The 20,310-nt window shown below is 31.7% G+C and overlaps 2 protein-coding genes and 1 pseudogene across 3 annotated transcripts; all 3 read left to right on the top strand.

The window, feature by feature from the left end:
- Positions 1 to 1,243: 1,243 nt before the first annotated feature.
- LOC111308008 (F-box/FBD/LRR-repeat protein At1g16930-like) lies at positions 1,244 to 3,168 on the top strand. Its single transcript, XM_089745430.1, has one exon. It carries the CDS (start codon positions 1,514 to 1,516, stop codon positions 2,180 to 2,182), a length of 669 nt encoding a protein of 222 aa, XP_089601556.1. The 5' UTR covers positions 1,244 to 1,513; the 3' UTR covers positions 2,183 to 3,168.
- A 1,216-nt stretch (positions 3,169 to 4,384) lies between these two features.
- LOC111308226 (peptidyl-prolyl cis-trans isomerase CYP21-1-like) lies at positions 4,385 to 7,084 on the top strand (annotated as a pseudogene). Its single transcript, XR_016328730.1, has 7 exons — positions 4,385 to 4,906; positions 5,419 to 5,500; positions 5,590 to 5,637; positions 5,901 to 5,924; positions 6,043 to 6,225; positions 6,411 to 6,486; positions 6,841 to 7,084. The product of XR_016328730.1 is annotated as a peptidyl-prolyl cis-trans isomerase CYP21-1-like (transcript).
- A 9,947-nt stretch (positions 7,085 to 17,031) lies between these two features.
- Positions 17,032 to 19,980, top strand: LOC111308758 (uncharacterized). Its single transcript, XM_022907334.2, has 3 exons — positions 17,032 to 18,166; positions 19,089 to 19,434; positions 19,546 to 19,980. The coding sequence occupies exons 1-3, from the start codon at positions 17,103 to 17,105 to the stop codon at positions 19,804 to 19,806; spliced, it is 1,671 nt and encodes a 556-aa protein (XP_022763069.2). The 5' UTR covers positions 17,032 to 17,102; the 3' UTR covers positions 19,807 to 19,980.
- Positions 19,981 to 20,310: the final 330 nt, after the last annotated feature.

The raw sequence follows: 20,310 nt of genomic DNA, 5'->3' as shown, positions 1-20,310 counted from the left end.
ATGAACACATAAAGATTGTGTTCCAAGAGCAAGTGTACATAATTCATCCTTGCCTAAATCATTCTTTTCTTAGCTTTCTCCTAAACTCTTAGGAGGTTGAGTTCCAGCACAATCGATTAATGCATGAAACAAAGTTGGTTAAAAGCTTACTTAGGCATATGAAAGGTAATTTTCCGCCCAAGATCACATGGTAGCTAAGCTTCAGCTTCCGACACGTGACACATGCATATGAAAATTATCGGCATAAATTTCGTGTCCTAAAACTAACAAGTAAAATGGGGTTTTTTTTTCATTGAGGCATAGGTTTCTCAACCAAAAGATATAACATTTTGGAAATTGAAACCATAAATATCACAAACTTTATAAGCATTAATAAAAAGTTTTTATACTTTTAAATTTTAGAAACGGTGTTAAAAAGTTGAGATATGTGTATTTTTTATCAAATTAATTTTTGATGAATTTTTAGCATACAAAATATATATGTAGAATAATCTTTTTAATTTAGTTGATGAAGTCTAAAAACTTCATTAATAACATAATTTCTCTTAATTTATTTACAATATATATATATATATACAAAATATTATTGAAGTTTTGAAATTATGATTGAGTCTTAATTTTTTATCTTGTGTAAATAAAAGTAATATAAAGTATAAAATGCAAGTTGCCACAATATTTGATTTGGAGTACAGTCCATTTTTGTTACTCATCTTCTCTAAAAATAATGTTTGGATCGTTTTTCTCTAGTTGAAAATTTTTACTTTTTATTTATTAATATTTTATTAAATTAATTTATATTTGAAAACTTTTTTCATTCAATGTTTTTGAAAATTATTTTTAAAATTTTAATCAATTATATACTAAAAATAAAATAAATTTAAATTTGAAAAAAAATGACCAAAAAAAGTCAGCTTAAACAGAATCTATAGAACAGAAAAAGTATAATATATGTTAAATATAAAGTTAAACCAATGTTTCGTCGTGAATTGCATGTGCAATATCTTTTCACAACGAAATTGGATTCGTCATCCAATCCAACTAATTTGTCATCAAAGTTATTAATTAAATTAATATTTTTTTAATAACATGATTAAAATAATTATTAAAATTTATGTAGCAAAGGTAGAAACGGAAAAAGTCTGCAAATAAATAAAGCCGAATTTATATATAATTAATCAGCATCTGAATCATAATAATTTATTTAATTCAATGAGATTTTAATTAATGACAATAGATACATCAGTCATTGGCCCAAATCGAGCAGCGAGGCTTCACTCTTCGGCTGTAGCCCGCTCAAGCCCAAGCTCTTCGATTACAACAATTTGAGTTTTGAGGTGCGTGCCATGAAACTGCACAGAGCAGGGAAAGTTGGTCAATTTCAGTTTATGGGTTTTCGTTTTCACTTTTCCTACTTTTCATTTTTCACGACTTGAGTGCGATATTAAACTGGGTGCCAAGTGTTTGTAAAATTGTTCGTGTTAAAAAAAAAAAAATCATTCCAAGTTTAATATTCATGGCTAATTCAGATCAGTCACCCTCAAAGCGACTTTGCCTTTCCAATGAAGAAGAGGGTCAAAAAGACATTGATCGCATCAGCAACTTACCAGTCTCGGTTCTTTATAACATCCTGTCCTTTCTTCCAACCAAAACATCCGTTGCCACCAGCATTTTGGCAAAGAGATGGGCAGATTTATGGACTAAAGTTCCCGTTCTTTCATTCAGCTCCACTGATGCCCGTAACAGTTCAAGGTTTGTGAAATCTGTCTACAAAGTATTAACACAAATTATTCGCCAGTTTAGCGTGGCTTGCAAACCTAATATTAGAGTTGATGAAGAGTATTTAAAGACTTGGATTAATGCTGCGATTAGGCGTGATGTTCAAGAGCTGAAGCTCAACTTGTGTTGTCAACACGTCAGATTGCCTGGCAGTGTTTTTGCTTGCAAAACACTCGTGTCTCTCGAGTTGTACGATCATGTTTTGGATGCCCCAGCAAATGTTCATTTCCCAATTCTCAGGATTCTTCGACTAGAGCGAGTAAGATATGCAAGTGATGACTGTTTGAGCAGGCTACTTTCTAGTTGTCCAATTCTTGAGGATTTGACTGTGGAGAGGGTCTATAATGATAATGCACTTGTTCTGGACATTAGTGTGCCTTCATCGAAGGGAATTACTGTTAACTGACGACGTTCTGAAACATGGTATGATATTCGTGGGTACAAGCTACTGATTAATGCCCCACTGCTCGAAAGGATAGCATTGAAGGATGAAAACTATTGTGATTTTCTGGTAGAAGATTTACTCAACTTGGTTGAAGCAACTATTGAGGTTTTTGTACTGTGCAAACATGAATACAGAGTATTCAGGTTCCTTAAAGAGATGGTAGCGTTAAGTTTCTGTCTTTATCAGAACACACCATCCAGTCAGTTTGTTTTCGTATGGCTATGTTACTTCCTGTGTTTCATAATCTGGTCCGTTTGGAAATTAAAACTAGCTGTCAGTATTGGCATGGCCTGGTAGCCTTCCTTGAGTGCTTAGATAATCTCAAGACAATGTGTTTCACAGTATACCCATGTACCACACAGGTGGTAAATGTGGTCAGTCACTGCCAGTGAGCGTTCCAAAGTGTGTTTCGATGAACTTGAAAACACTTAAATTGACTGGGTTTTTTAACAATGAATGTGACTGGAAACTCGTGCGATATATTCTAAAGAATGCCAAGTTCTTGAAGCAAATGAAGATTGGGATTTCCTTGTGTTTGAAGAAACGGCGTCACCTTCTTAAAAACTTATTGAAGTACCCTAGGGCCTCAGTGGCATGTGAAATTGGCTTGTCCTTTGACTCATCAAACGAAGAAATTCATTTGTGACTGAAACGATGAGTAAATCCAGTTTGGCTACACTGGTAATGCATGTAGTCTAGTATTAGAATCTTTTGTGGAAAGTATATTACTACTATGTTCGTCTTCAGCTCGGTGGAGTCAGTCGCATGAGCTTATGATCTGAAGCTTTGCTCTTTAGCTTATTGCTTAAATGTATTTTCACTTTTTTTGTTGAGACAAACTATTAATCTTTTGCTACAAAATTCTATCTAATTATAATTTTGTTAATTGTGCTAACAGTGGATTCAGAGCCTTCTCATGTATGAACTAGGCTAAATAATTTAGGGTTAATTTAGCACTGAAGTTGAAGAGGGCTTTTGCATTTGAGAATGGCTTTTGATTCAACCTCAATATTTAACAATAAAAAATTTGATTTTTCATTTTAGAAGTACGGTTTGTAAATCCAAATAACAAAGTTTTTAAAGAGATGCTTTTGCATTTAACTACAATTTTTTGGATAAAATAACCTTACTATCCTCGTATTATTAAATTTTATTATTTTGCACATATATTTTTTTAAACATTTCAATTCAGTACAGCAATTTTTTTTTATATCAATATTAAATACTTAAAAAATTTTAAATTATATTTTTATCATCATAATTTTAAATACTTTATTTTTAACTCAAAAACTTTTTCCACTGTAACATAATACTAATCTAGAGTGTCAGACCTTAATAATTTTGTAATTAGCTATATGTAAGTTAGCAAAATTATTTAAGCTAGTATTTGGTATCTTTTATAAGATCACTATGATAATATAATCACAAGTTAATTTTATCACTCGTAATTTAAAATTATTTTATTTGGTTAACAGTTATTAATTTTTAGTAATTAAAGATTATTATATTTAATATTATTAAAAATTAAAATATTATTTTATTTAAAAATACAAAAATAACAACGTAATAATTATGCAAGATAATGATTTTAATGTTAATTAAAGATAATAACTTATTAAATACTAGTTATATTTTATTTATTTTACAATAAAATATAATTATATTATTAAATTAATAAAATATTTATTGATAGGTAAACTAATTTTTATAATATAAATTATATAAAAAATATTTGAATGAAAAAATAAATTTATTTATTAAATTCATAATAAAAGAAAAACAAAAAGATTATATTATATATAAAATATTAAAAAACACAAATTATTTTTGAATTTATTATAATGAATACTAGTTTTAAAATATAAAATAATTTATAATGTAAAATAATTTTAATTTTAAGATAAAATATGATTTTAATTCACATATTGAATGAACAATATTAATAATGATTAATTTTACATATTATTTTATTTCGATAATCAAAGTTTTTCATATTTTAAGATGACCTTTAGATCACCCTAAAAAATAATTATCTGATCACTCATTATAATTTTAAATCACTATCACATAATAGCATAAAGTACTTATGAAATTTAATTATCTAATCGTTATATATAAATTACCATCATTTTTTTAATGAAGAACCCTAAACCAAACGCTAGCCAAATGATTCAAGAGAATTATAGCGGAAGACTGGGCGAGCGGCTAAAGCCAGGCCTATCTATAAGCAAGGCTGGGCTCGTATCTGTTCTCCTTCCCGCCTGCTTGTCTCTGATGATGGATTACACGATAATACACCCAGAAAACGTCTAAAATTTATCTTAAACCATTCTCAATCTCAAAGTTATGCTCATAATGGCAGTTTAATTAAGCAGTAAAACTTATTATTAAGCTTTCAACTTTCATTAATAAAATAAAACAGGGTCCCCAAATTCTTTCAGTTGTCTTCATAGGCGACTCAGACTCTGGGAGTGATAGTGTTAGAGAAAAAGATCAAACCTGGGATTTATTTCTTGTCTTTGTCATTCAAATAAAGGTTTATTGTTAGTAATTACGGAAAAGAATTAAACAAACGAAAAGATGCGCCTGGAGATCTCGATTTTGGTACAGCCTCGGTGCCTTCTTCTCTTCATTGTTCTCTCGATTTTCATCATATTTTCGCTTTCTCAGGAGCTAAACGGGTGTGCTCTTCTTCTTCTCTAAATACCTATCTTTCGGATATGTGCAAAATATGTGGTATTTGGATCTGAGTTTCGATTATTTTAGTTATTTCTTGAATTTTGTACGGTAATACAGATTTGTGTTTTCAATATAATCTCATGAAATTGGTGGGATTCGTTACGTTTTTTTTTTCTTTTAATCTGTTTGTAATTTTTTGATTTTTTTGGATATAGTTTATTTCAAATTCAATTTTTTTTGTATGGTTTATTTCAGTTTGAATGGTCATGGTTGTAGCTTGTTTATGAGATATTCTTTTCATGAACCTGGTCGTTTGCTTATTTTTAAGTTTGAACCTTTAAGAAAAAGAATCTTTTGAAGTATACTCTGACAAAGCTTTTACTTTGTTGAGACAAGGATGAGGTTGCAATTTCATTGTTTTTTTTTTTTTAAATCTAATATTGCTTTGCTCTTCCAATTTAGATAGGTTAACGCAAGGATAGTTTATATTACCTGATTCTTTCTAAATTGTTGCTTAGGAGGAAGGGCAGACTGTAGAAGAAGAGCATGAAATCACCTACAGAGTATACTTGGATGTTGATATTGATGGCCAACGCGTAGGTACAATACTTTATATGTCCTACATGATCAGCGATGATAAGAAATCTTGTCTCTTTTTAGCTTACAGCGCTATACTTTGTGTTCTGTAGGTAGAATCGTTATTGGATTATATGGCGAAGTTGTACCAAAAACTGTTGGTATGTTTTAATCTTCTGTGTCGATAGTTTTATTCCTTAGAAACTTAATTTCTTGAAACCATTAGTGTACAAGCTACTCTCAGCCTTGTCATATGTAGTGAGTGAGAAAAAGCTTTCCTTTTAAAGTAATTCAGATTTATAATTTTCTTTCTCCAATTACTTCCATTTTTTTACTGTACTATAACCTGTTCCATTCATTTTTGAAAATTGTGGGTTATATATATGTTGCCCGGTTGCCTAATGCTGTTGTTTGTTCTCTGCAGAAAATTTCAGGGCTTTGTGTACAGGTACTTCGTTCTTATCTTGTTGGTTTTATACCTGTAAACAATTCAATTCCAAGTATTATTGATAGGCAGCATAAATTTTCGCGGTAAACATGCTTAAATTTTTGCTTTCAAACTGAAGGAGAGAAAGGCAAGGGTGTCAATGGGAAAGCCCTTTGATATAAGGGAACACTATTCCATCGTATAGTATCTGGATTTGTGATTCAAGGTGGTGATATAATTCGTTGTGATGGAAGGGGAAGTGAGTCAATATATGGTGGCACATTTCCTGATGAGAACTTTAAGATAAAACATTCACATGCAGGTAGTCTCATGCGTAATAATAGTTTCACTGTCTTTCTCGTTTCAGTTGGATATGACTTTATGAACACGAATGCTTTCTGATCTTAAAAGAAAAGCTTTAATATTTTCTTGGTTGTCAAGGTTCTTCCGTTTGATTGTCAATATTTCTTCAAATATTTAGTTGTTTCTCTCAATATTTTATTGCAGGTGTAGTTTCCATGGCTAATACAGGACCTGATTCCAATGGCTCTCAGTTTTTTATCACCACTGTCAAAGCCAGCTGGTAAGCTATATGATGCAATGGCATGTTGAAACTCAGCTGGAGGCATGGTGAATTAGCCAGTAAAACTAAAAATTTCTGGGTGTACAGACCTAATGCAGAGATTCTATGCTTTTAATCATCCAACAAAGCTGGCTATCTAAATGCTAATGTGAATATTTTCTTTAGCTATTCCCATTATCTGGACAACTAATGTGATATGTATTGCCTATAAAGATTATTAGTAACTGTGTGTCTGTTTATCCTGTGCTAATGGGAGATGGAACACCTCAAATTCCTTTGTTACTCTTCTCTTATTATGAAAGTAAGTTGTTGATAAAATGACCCAAAATTATAATCATTGTAAGAACTTTTCAGGTTGGATGGAGAGCATGTTGTTTTTGGGAAGGTCTTTCAAGGCATGGACATTGTGTAGATGATCGAAGGTGGAGCTGGGACTTACAGTGGGAAACCTAGAAAGAAGGTTACAATTGCTGACTCGGGAGAGATACCAAAGAGCAAATGGGATGGGGAAAAATGAAGCTACTGGTTATATTAACAGAAAATTTGTGTGTTTTGACTTTATTGATTTGTTTCTATATAATTGATTCATATTTTGCTCCCTTGTATCATTTATTCCATGAATTACTAGCACGAATTATATTCAAGACCTATAGCCACAGGTTTCTTTTGAAAATTTTGTAGCTCGCCCTTTCCAGCTATCATATTGGCAACTGTTATTAACTCAAACAATTTCAAATAATCCCAAAAATTGACTGTTAATTCATTTAATTCATGATCAGTCCATAAAAGAGCAGAAGACAAAATGACACAAGGAAACAGGGATATGGGATTAGGAGGGAAATGAAAAAATAAATCATTTACAATGCTGTTGTTCTGATCGCATATTCACATTGAATCTCCAATGTCAATAATCAGTCAGTCAATTTTCTAAGATTTTGATCTGTAAAGATGGTATGCGGTTATGAGATAACGAAATATTTATTCGGCATACATGCATTGCAGCTACTCCAGTTTTAGGTTCCCAAGCCCCAATTAACCACTTAAATCCTTGAAGTTCGACTCGAACTGCCGATTTTAGAAGTTAGAATATATACTAAGTAAGCTTAACCAGAGGGGAACCCAGTGAGGTCTGAACAGGCCACTGAGCTGTAGGACGCAAAACTCAACTTTTTCAACTAAGCTATATATTATAGGCCCTCCCTCCAACTTACTAGTGGAACGGGCAAGGGAAACTATTCTATTTGAGGCACATCTTAAGGCTATTCTCACAGCATAGCAACCGCATATTCACTAGTCATTACCAGCTCTAGCCTTGTCAAATAATTAGCTTAGTGATGATGCGCAGGCGGGAGAGGGCATTGGGCTAGGCGTACAAGTTATCGGATCCTAGAAATACGAGAAAATTCTCACGATATTCAAAGCTTCCCAAAACGAATGATTGTATAACAGAAAGTATATCTGTTAAAAGAGATGAAGCTATAAATGTTTGGTGGCATCCTTAAAAACTTTTGGCCCAAACCAAGATGTTGTTATAGAATAAATTAAATGAGAAAGCCTTGTTCTCATGAATTTAGTAATAATGACAATCTTATAGTTCATATCAAATCAAGTTCATGTCTTTAATGGAGTTCTGGAATCTGCAAATCCTATATGGTAAGGAAAAGTATTGTCTAGTCTTATCATGAAGTTTTAACTGGTTAGTTGATGTTTAATTGGTTTTTGATGCATCAAAATGATATGGTTGTATTTCAGGGTCACTAATTCGCTATTAGAAATTCCTATCTTTTCACCTTCAGAGTTGTGTAGTGCCGCTAAAAACAAATCTAATACGTTAGGAAGAGTGGGGTTCAACCTCATTGATTTTGGCCAATTAAGAGGCTTAAAGCTTTTTTTTTTTTTTTTTATCTTTGACCTAAAAGAGCCTTATTTATATAAAATCTTAAATAATAAAAAGAGAGCTGTGTAATAGAGAAATAGAAGATGGTGGCGTCGAAACCAAGAAAAAGAAAAAAAGCTAAAAAAAATAGAAAGCAAGAGAAAATAGAGAGTTGCTTGAACGATAGTTGATCTATAATTTGATTGAACTAAAATTTTGTCAGCAAGTTTATAATTTAAAGTTTTACATTCTGAATGGTGAAGATCGGCTTTGAAGCTCTTTAAAAATAAATTCAAGGTATATTTGTTGAGTCACCTATTTAGTATAATTTCTTCAATTTTCTCTCTAGTTATTGATTAGCTTTAATTTTAGTTAGAAAAAAATTTTGTATATTCATTATTTAATAGTGAAGATTTTTTGAATGTCCATGATTTTTTTCTTCTACACTGAAAGATTTTTCACGTAAATCTTGGTGTATTTTTTTTGTATTGTTGATTGTTAATTATTGTCTATTATTGTAGGTTTATTGCAATATATTACTTTTACATTGTTTTGGTTATTGCTTCAGGCCCAACAAATGGTATCAGAGCAAGAGTTATTTTGAGATATCAATGCAAAAATAGCCCAAGATAAAAGTAAATTTTATTTGTGATCATTAAAGGTAATATAGGTTTCATAATTAAATTGACAGTATCAAATTATTTAATTTGAAAGCCTATGATGAAAAATCATATATACTGTAAAAATTTGAATGAGTCAGTATTGGACAATTTGGCTAACCAGTAGATATGAAAGATGAAAGCTAAAAGAAGTTAGGTAGAAAGATGCAGGCTACAATCAAAAAATTAGTTGGTATTAATGTGTTTCATCATGTAGCATAGAAGACAGATACCCATACTATTTGAAAAAATAGCATTATATGAAATAAAAACATGTATGAATAACGATATGCTTGTTAAAAAGCTTACAACTTTATAGTATAGGGATTGACGATCGATTACAAAGCACTTGAGTGATTTTTAAGATATATTTAATCAAATGACTACTATGAAGCTTAAAATGGATGATGTAATGAAGGCGTTATTTCTTTTAGGTTCATTATCAGATAGTTAGAATACTTTAGTTGTGACTATTTTTAATTTAGCTCCTAATTATAAGGTAACATTAGATATTGTAAATGACAATATGCTTAATGAAGAAGCAAAGTAAAAAGATTTAGACTTTAAAAATTAAGCTCTGATAAAAAAGAACAAGGGTAAAAGTATAGACTGAAGTCAGAACTTAAAATATCTTAGTAAGTTTAAATATAGATCCAAGTCCAAAGATAAAGTGAAATGCTTTTATTGTGATAAAGTAGGTCATATAAAGTGATACTGTAAAATCTTGAAGCAAAAATGAAAAGATAAGAAAAATAAAAATTCAGATGATGGGAATATTACAGTAATAAATTCAGATAGTGATTTAGTTACTTTGATTTGTACATATAGTGACTGTAGTTATGTTAATGTTCTGACATTGAGTGGATAGTTGACACATGAGTGGCATATCATTATGTTCCTAAGAAAGGTTACAACTTATAAAGCATAAGATTTTGGTTGCACTAAAATAAAAAATAAAAGTGTGTTACAGATTGTTAGGATTGATGATATTATTATACAAACTAGTACAGGCTATATGTTGACTTTGAAGGATATTATACACATTTCGGATATAAGAATGAACTTGCTTGCTATTAATATCCTTGATAAGGAGGGATATGATTATCAACAAAAAAATAGGCAATGAAAACTTCTTAAAAGATCTATGGTAGTTGCAAGGAGAAAATTATACTACACAATATACAAGATATAGATGCAACTGAATGGTAACCAGATAAATTTTATTGAGAATGATGCTTCAGCAAACTTATGACGTAAAAGACTAGCACACATGAGCAAGAATGAGTTATAGGTTTTGGCAAGGCAATCTTTCATTTTTTTGACCAAAGATATATCTCTCGATTTATGTAATCATTATTTATTTAGCAAGCATCGTAGAGTTTCTTTTTGTAAGAGTTATTAGAGAAAAAAATAAATTAAAATTAATTTATTCTGACGTATTTGATGCCATTGAGGTTGAGTCATTGAGTGGTAGTAGGTATTTTATTACTTTTATTAATAATACTTCATGTAAGATTTAGGTGTATATGTTAAAAAATAAAAGTTAAGTATTATAGTATTTTTAAAAATTTCATGCCATGGTGAAAAGGATGATAGAGCTACCCTTGAAGTATATTCGGATTAATAATGGTAGAGAATACACATTCAAAGACTTTGAAAAGTACTGTTCAAATTATAAAATCAAGTATGAGATGACAAAACCTGAAACACCATAGTATAATGGTGTAGCTGAAAGGATGAACCATACCATTATGAAAAAAATTAGATATATATTAAGGATGACAAAATTATCAAAGTCATTCTAAGGTGAAGTAGTCAACACAACTTATTGTTTGCTTAATAGATCACTATAAATTCTTTTGGACTTTGACATTCTTAAAAAAGTATAAATAAGAAAATATACTTCATACTCTCATTTAAAAATTTTTAAGTGTAAAGCATTTATGCATGTGCTGAAAGAATAAAAGTCAAAACTTGATAGTAAAGCCATACAGTATGTGTTTATAGGATATGACAATGAAAATTTTGACTATAGGATATGAGATCCAAAGAAGAAAAAAATAGTCAGAAACAAAGATGTAATTTTTCATGAAAAAAAATCATAGCAAACCTAAAAAAAAAGAATATTACAAGGATTACTATTAAGTGTAATGTTTCAACACCGACAATGGTTTCACAAAAAAGAGTCATAAATGGTGAAAATGAGTAAGAAAAGGACATGGGGATATGAATGAGCCAGTCATAATTAGTGATGAGTCAAATATAATTAGTTTTGAGCAAAGAGAGCAATCCTCTCTACTAGAAAATGTTGAGTACGAGAGCTACCTTCGGTATCAGGTATTATAAAGTTTTAGCCTAGGAGATCTATTAGAGAGCACAAGCTATCTACTAGGTATGCAAGTTCATATATTATTTTAATTACCAGTAAGAGAGAGTTAAAAAGCTTTCAAGATATGTAGGTTACTCCAAATAAATAGCACTGATTAAAAGCAATGAAAGAAGAAATGAAGTTATTATGAAAAAATGATACATATGATCTTGTTAAACTTTCAAAATAGAGGAAGTTATCGAAGAATAAATAGGTGTTCAAGTTGAAAAAGATGATGACAAACTAATGAGGTACAAAGCTTAATTGGTGGTAAAAAGTTTTTCTTAGAAATTAGGCATCGATTTTGATGAGATTTTTTCTCTAGTTGTAAATATGAGTTTCATTCGAGTGGTACTGGTATTAATAGCTAGTTTGAATTTTGCGTTTGAGTAACTTGATGTCCAAATTGCATTCTTATATGATAACTTACATGAGAATATTTATATGAATCAACTTGAAAGTTTTGAAGTAAAGGAGAAAGAGCACCTAGTTTGCAAACTAAAAAAAAAAGCTTGTATGGCTTGAAACAAGCTCTATTACAGTGGTATAAAAAGTTTGATTCTTTTATAGTGAGCTATAATTATAAAAAAATGACGACAAATCCTTGTGTGTATGTCAAAAATTTTTTTAATGGTAACTTCATTATTTTCTTATTATATGTTAATGATATGTTGATTGTGGGACAAGATACTGGTATGGTTCGTAGGTTGAAAGAACAATTATCTAAGTCTTTTGACATTAAAGATTTAAGTCCAGCAAAATAGATTATCAGTATGGATATTATCTAGGATAAGAGAGCAGAAAAGCTCTGGTAGTTACAAGAAAAATATGTTGAATAGGTGCTTAGTAGATTCAACATGCAATATGCTAAATCAGTTAGCAGTCTACTTGTCAACCATTTCATCTAAGTAAAAAATCTTGTCTAGTGACTAAGAAAGAGCAATTAGCTATGCCTTGTATTTCTTATTCTTCTGCAATCGATTTTTTAATGTATTTTATTATTTGTACATGACCTGATATTGTTTATGCAGTTGATGTAGTAAGTAGATTTCTTTTTAATTTGGGAAAGGTTCATTGAAAAGCAGTGGAATGAATTTTCATATATTTGAAGGGCACCTCAAAAATGTGCTTGAGTTATAGAGTTTCACAATCAGTTCTAGAAAGATTTACTGATGCTAATATAATAGGTGATATTGATGGTAGAAAATTTACTTTAAGATATTTATTCACTTTTGCAGGAAGAGTTATTTCTTAACAGTCTAAGTTACAGAAGTGTATTGCCATGTCAACTACAAAGGTTGAGTATATTATAGCAACCGAAGCAGGTAAAGAAATGCTTTGGATGAAATATTTTCTTTTTGAATTGGGATTAAATTAGAAAGAGTATATGATATTTTGTGATAGTCAAAGTTCTTTATATTTGAATAAGAGTGCCATGTACTATGCTAGAATGAAGCATATCGATGTTAGATATCACTGGTTACATTCGGTGATTGAGAAACAATATATGCTGTTGAAAAAAGTCTGTACTGATAAAAATATAGCAAATATATTGATTAAGATACTTTTCAGGAAAAAGCTTGAGCTCTGCAGTAACATGGCTAAAATAGGTTCCTTGGCCAAGGTAAGTTCCAAATAAAATTGTTATAATGATGAATCTTCTCCTAATGGGGCTGGAGAGGGAGATTGTTAGGAAGAGTGGGGGTCAGCTCCATTGGTGTTAGTTAATTAAAAGGCCTAAAGCCTTTTTTTTTTTGTTTTTGACCTAAGAGAGCTTTACTTATATAAAGCCTTAAACAATAAAAGGGGCTGTGTAATAGAGAAATAGAATATTGTGACGTCGAAACCAAGAGAAAGAAGAAAAATCAGGAAAAATAAGGAGAAAAAAGAGAAGGAAGAGTTGGTTAAACTAAAGTTGATCTGTGATCTAATTGAGCTGAAATTTTGTTAGTAGGTTTATGATTCGGAGTCTACATTCTAAACGGTGAAAATTAAGTTTAAAGCTCCTTAAGAACAAATTCAATGTGTATTTATTGAGTCACTTATTTGATGAGATTTCTTCAATTGTATCTTTAATTGTTGATTGGCTCTAATTTTAGTTAGAGAAGAACTTTGTATATCTATTATTTGATAGTAAAAATTTTTCTTGTGATCTATTATTTTTTTTCTCTACACTAAAAAATTTTTCACATAAATATTGATATGCTTTATTTTTTTATGTTGTTAATTATTAATTATTACGTATTATTATAAATTTATTATGATATATTATTTTTATGTTATTATATTTATTGCTTCTGTTCCAACATAATTATTCTCCATTTCCAGATATAGCAGTAAGCAATTGAACCTGCCAACGCTAGTCATTACCCTTAAATTTTCTTTTTTGAACTTGGTTTTTTTTTTGTTTTTTAGATTCTCCTGTGACTACGTTAATCCAATATATGGCATATTAAATTGTGGAGATCGCATTAATTGATTCACGTGAGTTCACATCCCCTTGAGTCAAAAGTCGGGCGCCATTGCACCAAAATCATAGGTAGCCAGCAAGTCAACTTCACCACATCCAGACGAATCTTGCATGCCTTTTGTGCTCGAAGGCCTTCTAGCTTCTCCCTCCCCAGTCCCCACTTGTTGAATCCTCTCATTTACGCTACATGTCCCAATTCCCAGCCATATATAATGTGTTAAGTCATGTCCTCTCTGTTTCTGCCTACATTGGTAATTCCATTAGCAAGGATTCGAAGCAATGAGAATATTGGATTCCCTTACAGCCAACTGAAAATACGTTTGGACTGCTAGTATCGAGTTCAAGTTCCTCCAGCTCAGTACACTTTTTTCTATAGAAGCGAGTAACCCTACCATTACTCTTCTATCAGATTCATACCTTGTTGACATAGAAGGTATCCAGCCTATACTCCATTCCATTTCTGGTCTAGTTAGCCCAAAAACCTGCAAAGGAGGCATATGTTGGCACAATTTTTTGGTTCCAAAATTGTTTGTAATGAAATAGATACACAGACTATAAAGCAATTAATCCTTATCTTTCCCCACTTTCTATCTCGAAGCAGTCATTTCTCGTCATCTTGTTCCACAAGGCTAATGAAATGTGGATACGCTCGGTTTCTTGAAGCAGCCATTAGCAGATACATTTTCAGCCGTCCTACTACATTAACATTCATGTCTATTATCCACGATGCCACATGTTTCTGTTATCTCTTTCATTTTTTTGTTAATCATTCATAAATGTTATGTATAGTTAAAGACACGTTTTACAAAACCCCAAAACGCCATAATTACCATACAGTTGCAAGATCGATATGGGTAAATGCCCAAGTCCTTGTCATTTGAGTGCATGACTATGTAAAGTTTAAAAAAAAAAAAAAGGCAAGTAATGAAACGAACAGCATTGAATTCATTTTTCTCTAGTTGATAGAATAATGCCTTCACTTTCAATTTCCAGGTAAGTGGCATCCACTTCAAATGCTCACTCAATCAGAATAACTATTTAAGACATAATGGTTAGTTGACCAAAATAGATGTCGAGTCAACAAATTTAATGATTGAATGTTTAATTATCCTTAATCTAGCATTTAATGGAAATTTAGAAATTGATTTTTTTTTTTAACAATTATGGTATAAAGACTAAATCTTTAGTATTAAAATATACCAACCTTAGACTTCAACAGCCAAGAATTTGCTTAATTATGTACTTTACGTTTGCGCTCTCTCAATTTCAGATGGTCCTATTGCCATTAATCGGTTTTGGATTTCCTTTAATCTCTATTGGTAATTATCATCCCTATGCCGACATTATTGGGATGGTTTACATGATGACGGTTACGCTGCTTCACTTTCTCACTGATCTGATCAGCTTCGGAAATATTTTGGTAGCTATAGCTTTGGCAGCCATCTCTACCAAGATAAGAGGGCGTCCTCAAACTTCTTTTGCTGTCGCACGTATTGTTCTAACCAATTATTTCGTTGCTGCTTTATGTCCTGTCGTCAGTGGGAATTGGCTGCTTACTCTACCTCCACTCTCATCGATTATTCCTTCAACTCTTGCACTGCTGAGTCAGATTGTCTTCTACCATACTAATTTTTTACTCATCATTTTAATTCAGTTTCTTTGTCTTATACATACATATACATGTACCATTATGTATGTAATGAGAAATTAATACAAGAAACTGATACTTGAAAAAATTTGTAAAAAAACAAAAATTACAAAAAGGGAACTGAATTAATTGTCATTGATCAAAATTGTTTCTTGTTTGGTGCATGAGCTCATTCCAATTTGGTTGAACATTAAAGCTAAGTTCTAATCCAAGAATTTAGGGATGACAAGAAAACCCGAATTCAATGTGTGCTTTTAAAAAAGAAAAGTTTGGGCTGGTTTTTTCAAAAATAAAATAAGGTTATTGTTTTGTGTTATTATCTAATAACTTTTGTGTTATATTATTAATAATATTATTATGGAGTTGAATTATAAATTATTGGTAATATTTCTTGAAAAATTAAAAGACTTTTGTTTATTGAAGAATTTCTTACTTTTAAATTTTACTATATATTTCGTTATCAATTTCATTTTCTTCTTACGAAGGTATATGTTATATTTTGGTTTTTTTTTTTTGTTTTTTTTTAGGTTGCTAATTAAGATTGAAAATTTTCATTTGATAAGAGTAAAAAAATAAAAATGTTTTATCAAGCAGAATTAAATGATTTCTTTTTCTTTAATTTTCTCTTTTGCTATAATAACTGTACATCTCTCACGAATTACTTGATTTTTGCTCTGGTTGGATGCCAGCTGCCTCCCATGAGTCCTTCGAAGACAAAGCTACTATAAAACGTCAGATTTTTTCTTGGACTCGTGTTTATCTTTTTCTCTTGTATTTTTTTTTTTTTTGTAAATTACACATTTAAATCTATTATTTTGATTCTATCAAAAGAAATCTGTTACTTTGCATGATAATTTTACGGCATGATTAATTGGATTACTAATTTGTTCTTCCTTGTAGCCTTGATAAATAATAGGTAGGCAACAATTAAATATATTTTACACAATTTAGTTTATATTCATAGTTCAATTAGTAAGTGAAGAATTTTTTTTTTTTTTAATTTCGAATGCATAGTATTGATGTGAATAATTTTTATGATCGCTTTAACAAATTGTGTTTTATAAAAATATGGAAAATATAAATAATTTATAAATATGCACAAAAGATGTATTGTTTTGATCGGAAATACCAACATTATGACATGAAATACCAACATGAGAAAGTCACATTATAAATGGGCAAAATCAGTCCAATGCCATATGAAAAGAATTTGAACATTTGGGTAAGGTCGAATTTAATTACCATCAGATGAAATTTATCGTAATCTCTGAAAATAAAAAAAAAAGGAAAAAGACCTTTAATCAAAATTAATTATTTTAAAGAATTTTCTTTTCGGAGATATGAACAATACCCACGTGGCATTCATATCTTCTTGATACCACCATAACCAAACCCACTGATCTTCGTTCCAGACTCTCATTTGGTTTCGCTGAACCAACAGTCAAAATTAGGGAAAAAAAAACCAAAAAACAATTAAAAATTAAATCCAGAAAAGAAAAACAAAAAAAAGTCTTAAGGTTCTCTGTATCAAATCAAATCAAAGCAGAGTACTCTTTGTTTGCAGACATTTTCTCTCTCTTTGAGTCGTCGCTGCAATGGGCAGCACAGAAGAAGAAACCACCTCCAAACCCATAAACGACGCCGCTTTGCCAACCGAACCTCTCCTCTTCAAACCCACGACCAGCTCCACTTACCCATCTCCTTCAATCGAAGAATCAGTTCAACCCGACCCCTCTGAACACGACCTCACCCAATTCCTCCAGATCTCTTTCAATTACGGACCCAGACCTTTCAAAGACCTTCCTTTCCTCATCCTCTTCCTTCTCTTAGTCCTCTGCACTTTCGCTTTTGGTATTTTCTCAATTGTCCATCGAAACGCCAACTACTCCAACGTCTCGAGCTTCACCTACGATTCTAATTCCACTTCTTGCGTTCAAGACTCTTCTTTTTTATCTAATCCAAGTTGGGTTTTTGAAAGATCACTTTTTTCGTTGTCGAGTTCCAGCCTTTGGACAAGTTTAATATGGACCCTTGTCATAACTTTAGTTTTAAGTGTACCAATTTGTTTTCTTTTGCTTTTATTACTCAAACGTTACACAAAGCAGATCGTTTATGTTTTGCTTCCTTTCTTTATAATCATGCCGGTTTTCTTTGATGTTTATTGGTTCGTTGCTTGTACTTTGAGCTCCTCTTGTAGTGATTCTTTCCCTTTGGTCTATAGAATTTTGGTGCTTGTTTTTGTTTTATTGATAGTTGGGATTATTGTTTGGATCATTGTGGCTAACTGGCATCGAATCGAGTTGACTGTGAGGATTATTGGGGTTGCTTCTGATGCGCTCTCGCGGAATTTAGGATTGTTTTTGGTGATACCATTGTTGACCCTTGGATTGGTGGTTTATTATGCGCCAATTGTTTTCTTCTTGGTGTTTGCTAGGTTTAATGGGAAAATTGTGGCTAAAGAATCGAATGGGGAGTTTACTTGTGTTTGGAAACAGGATAGCTGGGTGCCTGCTTATTATACATTGGCGATTTTGACAATGTTGTGGTCTTTGACTACAATGGTGGAAGCTCAGGTTTATGTGATCTGTGGCACCATTGCACAGTGGTACTTCTCCAAGGATGATACGAAACCTAAGCGGAGTATAAGAAGTTCTTTGAGGTGACTTGCTACTGTTTTCGGTTTTTCTACATAATGATCCATGCATTTTAATTTATTAATATAGATGGTCTCTACTTTTCTATGAGGGTAGCTGAAATTAAGCTTGAACTGCATTTTTTTTTTTTTGTTGCTTCTGATTGGCTGCTTTGGAGACATGCATAAAGTATCAGTACCAGATTGTATTGATTAATTATCAAGATTATGATCCCGGTGATCAGCTTAGGATAATAGTAATGATACATAGTTGATAACATAGATTTAGATATGGTTTTAAGCGGCACTGATGTATTCTAGTAAAGAGTTTGTACTTACTATTGAAGATCAAAGTCCTGGAAATTCACTTTGGTTTTGATTTATGGATTCAACTTGACATTGTTTTTATATTTACTAGCATGAACTGAAGAATGTAATGATGATCTGGTGTCTAACGATCTCTTGGAGAGCTTGCTTCTCCACTGGTGTTTCTTTGTTATGTTTTCTGTGATACATAAAACTCATCTAGTTCCTTTTTGCATCTCTATAGTGTGTTAGATTGGCATGAAAAGAGGGCTACTTCTCTAGGTTCGTTGCTGAAGTTGCCATGTCAAAAGACAGCATGTTAACTTATTTTCTAGAATGATTGAATTGCTGTCTATTAGTTCCTTTTTCGATTGAAACTAGGTAGCTTTTGTCCAATAGGCAGCATGTTTAACTTCTTGAACCATATTGTCCAATGATTTAACGAGTATTATATGTTGATAAGATAATTTATGAGGGATATCTTAATGAAATATCTGCAATACTGAAAGTCAAACCAGACATCCTTATAAGGCATCATTTGTCACTGTTGATTTTTAAACAGTTAGTTTTCTGACTAGCAAATTGTCACTCGTTAATTATAACATGTTAATCTTTCTACTGTTTTGGTTCTAAACACTTGCAGAAATGCATTTGGTCCTTCTTCTGGCACTGTCTGTTTATCTGGACTGCTTATTGGTGCTGTTCGAGTGGTGCGTGCTGCTGTTGATAGTGCAAGACAAGAAGATGTTCCTGGAATTGTCAACCTTGTCCTGCGTTGTTGTGTTAATGCGCTGCTGTCTGCGATAGACTTTCTTAACAAGTTCACTATCAACTTTGCAGCAATAACTGGTGAGGCTTACTGCACATCTGCAAGGATGACATATGAGCTTCTAAGGCGTAACCTACTCTCTGCTGTTTTTGTGGAGACTGTATCAACTCGTTTGTTGGCAGGAATTATTTTTGTCTTCTCATCTGTTTACGCAATTGTGGTGAGTCTCTCATCATTAAATACAATGAGTTGCTGGGCCTGTTATTCTTTTTCCCCTGCTTTAATTTGAATTACCTGAAAATTACCTGATAATTGAATGGCATATACGCAGGCATTTGCTATCTTACAGGGTGTTAGTGATCTAGGGGTTAAAGCATACATCGTTGCTGTTCTTGCATGGGTGCTGCTAATCGTGGTGCTGGGTTTCTTTGTCCATGTGCTAGACAATGTGATTGACACTGTTTACATCTGCTACGCAATCGATAGGGATAGAGGAGAAGTGTACAAGCAGGAGGTTCACGAGGTTTATGTTCATTTACCCATCAGTAGGAACAATAGATCAGCCTTTCCTTCTAGAACAGTTGGTGTATAGATATACCCTGTAAGTTTGTAACTTCAAAATAATGTGTTCTTGTTGATTTATCATTTGATTTCTGCACGAATGTTGTTAACTGCCTGTTGGCAAATTGTGCATACAATCATAATCCCAATCGCTGCATTGTACACTTTTTTGAAGCATGTTCAATAAAGAGCTAATTTGTTTTAACTGACAGGGAAATCACCTTTTATATTTAATTTTACTTGTATTTTCACTCTTTTTAACTTGCATACATAGATAAAAATTGGCTGCTAAAGAGTGAAGATGTAGAGTGATTTTGGTAAAAGTTGGTTTAATTTTAGGAGCAAAATTGGCTGCTAAGTTCATGACACCATGCTCAATTTTTTAGCCCTTGACTATTTGTTGGTACCCTCATCCTTTGTAGTAATATTTTTTATACAATTAAGTTTAGGTGAGAAAAAATTATTCCAATTTAGAGTATGACATGTCACAAGATTTTGCGATAATTTACATTGGACTTTCCCGTCTTCTGTGGAA

The sequence above is a fragment of the Durio zibethinus genome, chromosome 2, assembly GCF_047325235.1.
Source record: "Durio zibethinus cultivar Kanyao isolate XHJ-2024 chromosome 2, ASM4732523v1, whole genome shotgun sequence".
NCBI lineage: Eukaryota > Viridiplantae > Streptophyta > Magnoliopsida > Malvales > Malvaceae > Durio > Durio zibethinus.
This window is presented reverse-complemented; position numbering and strand designations above follow the sequence as displayed.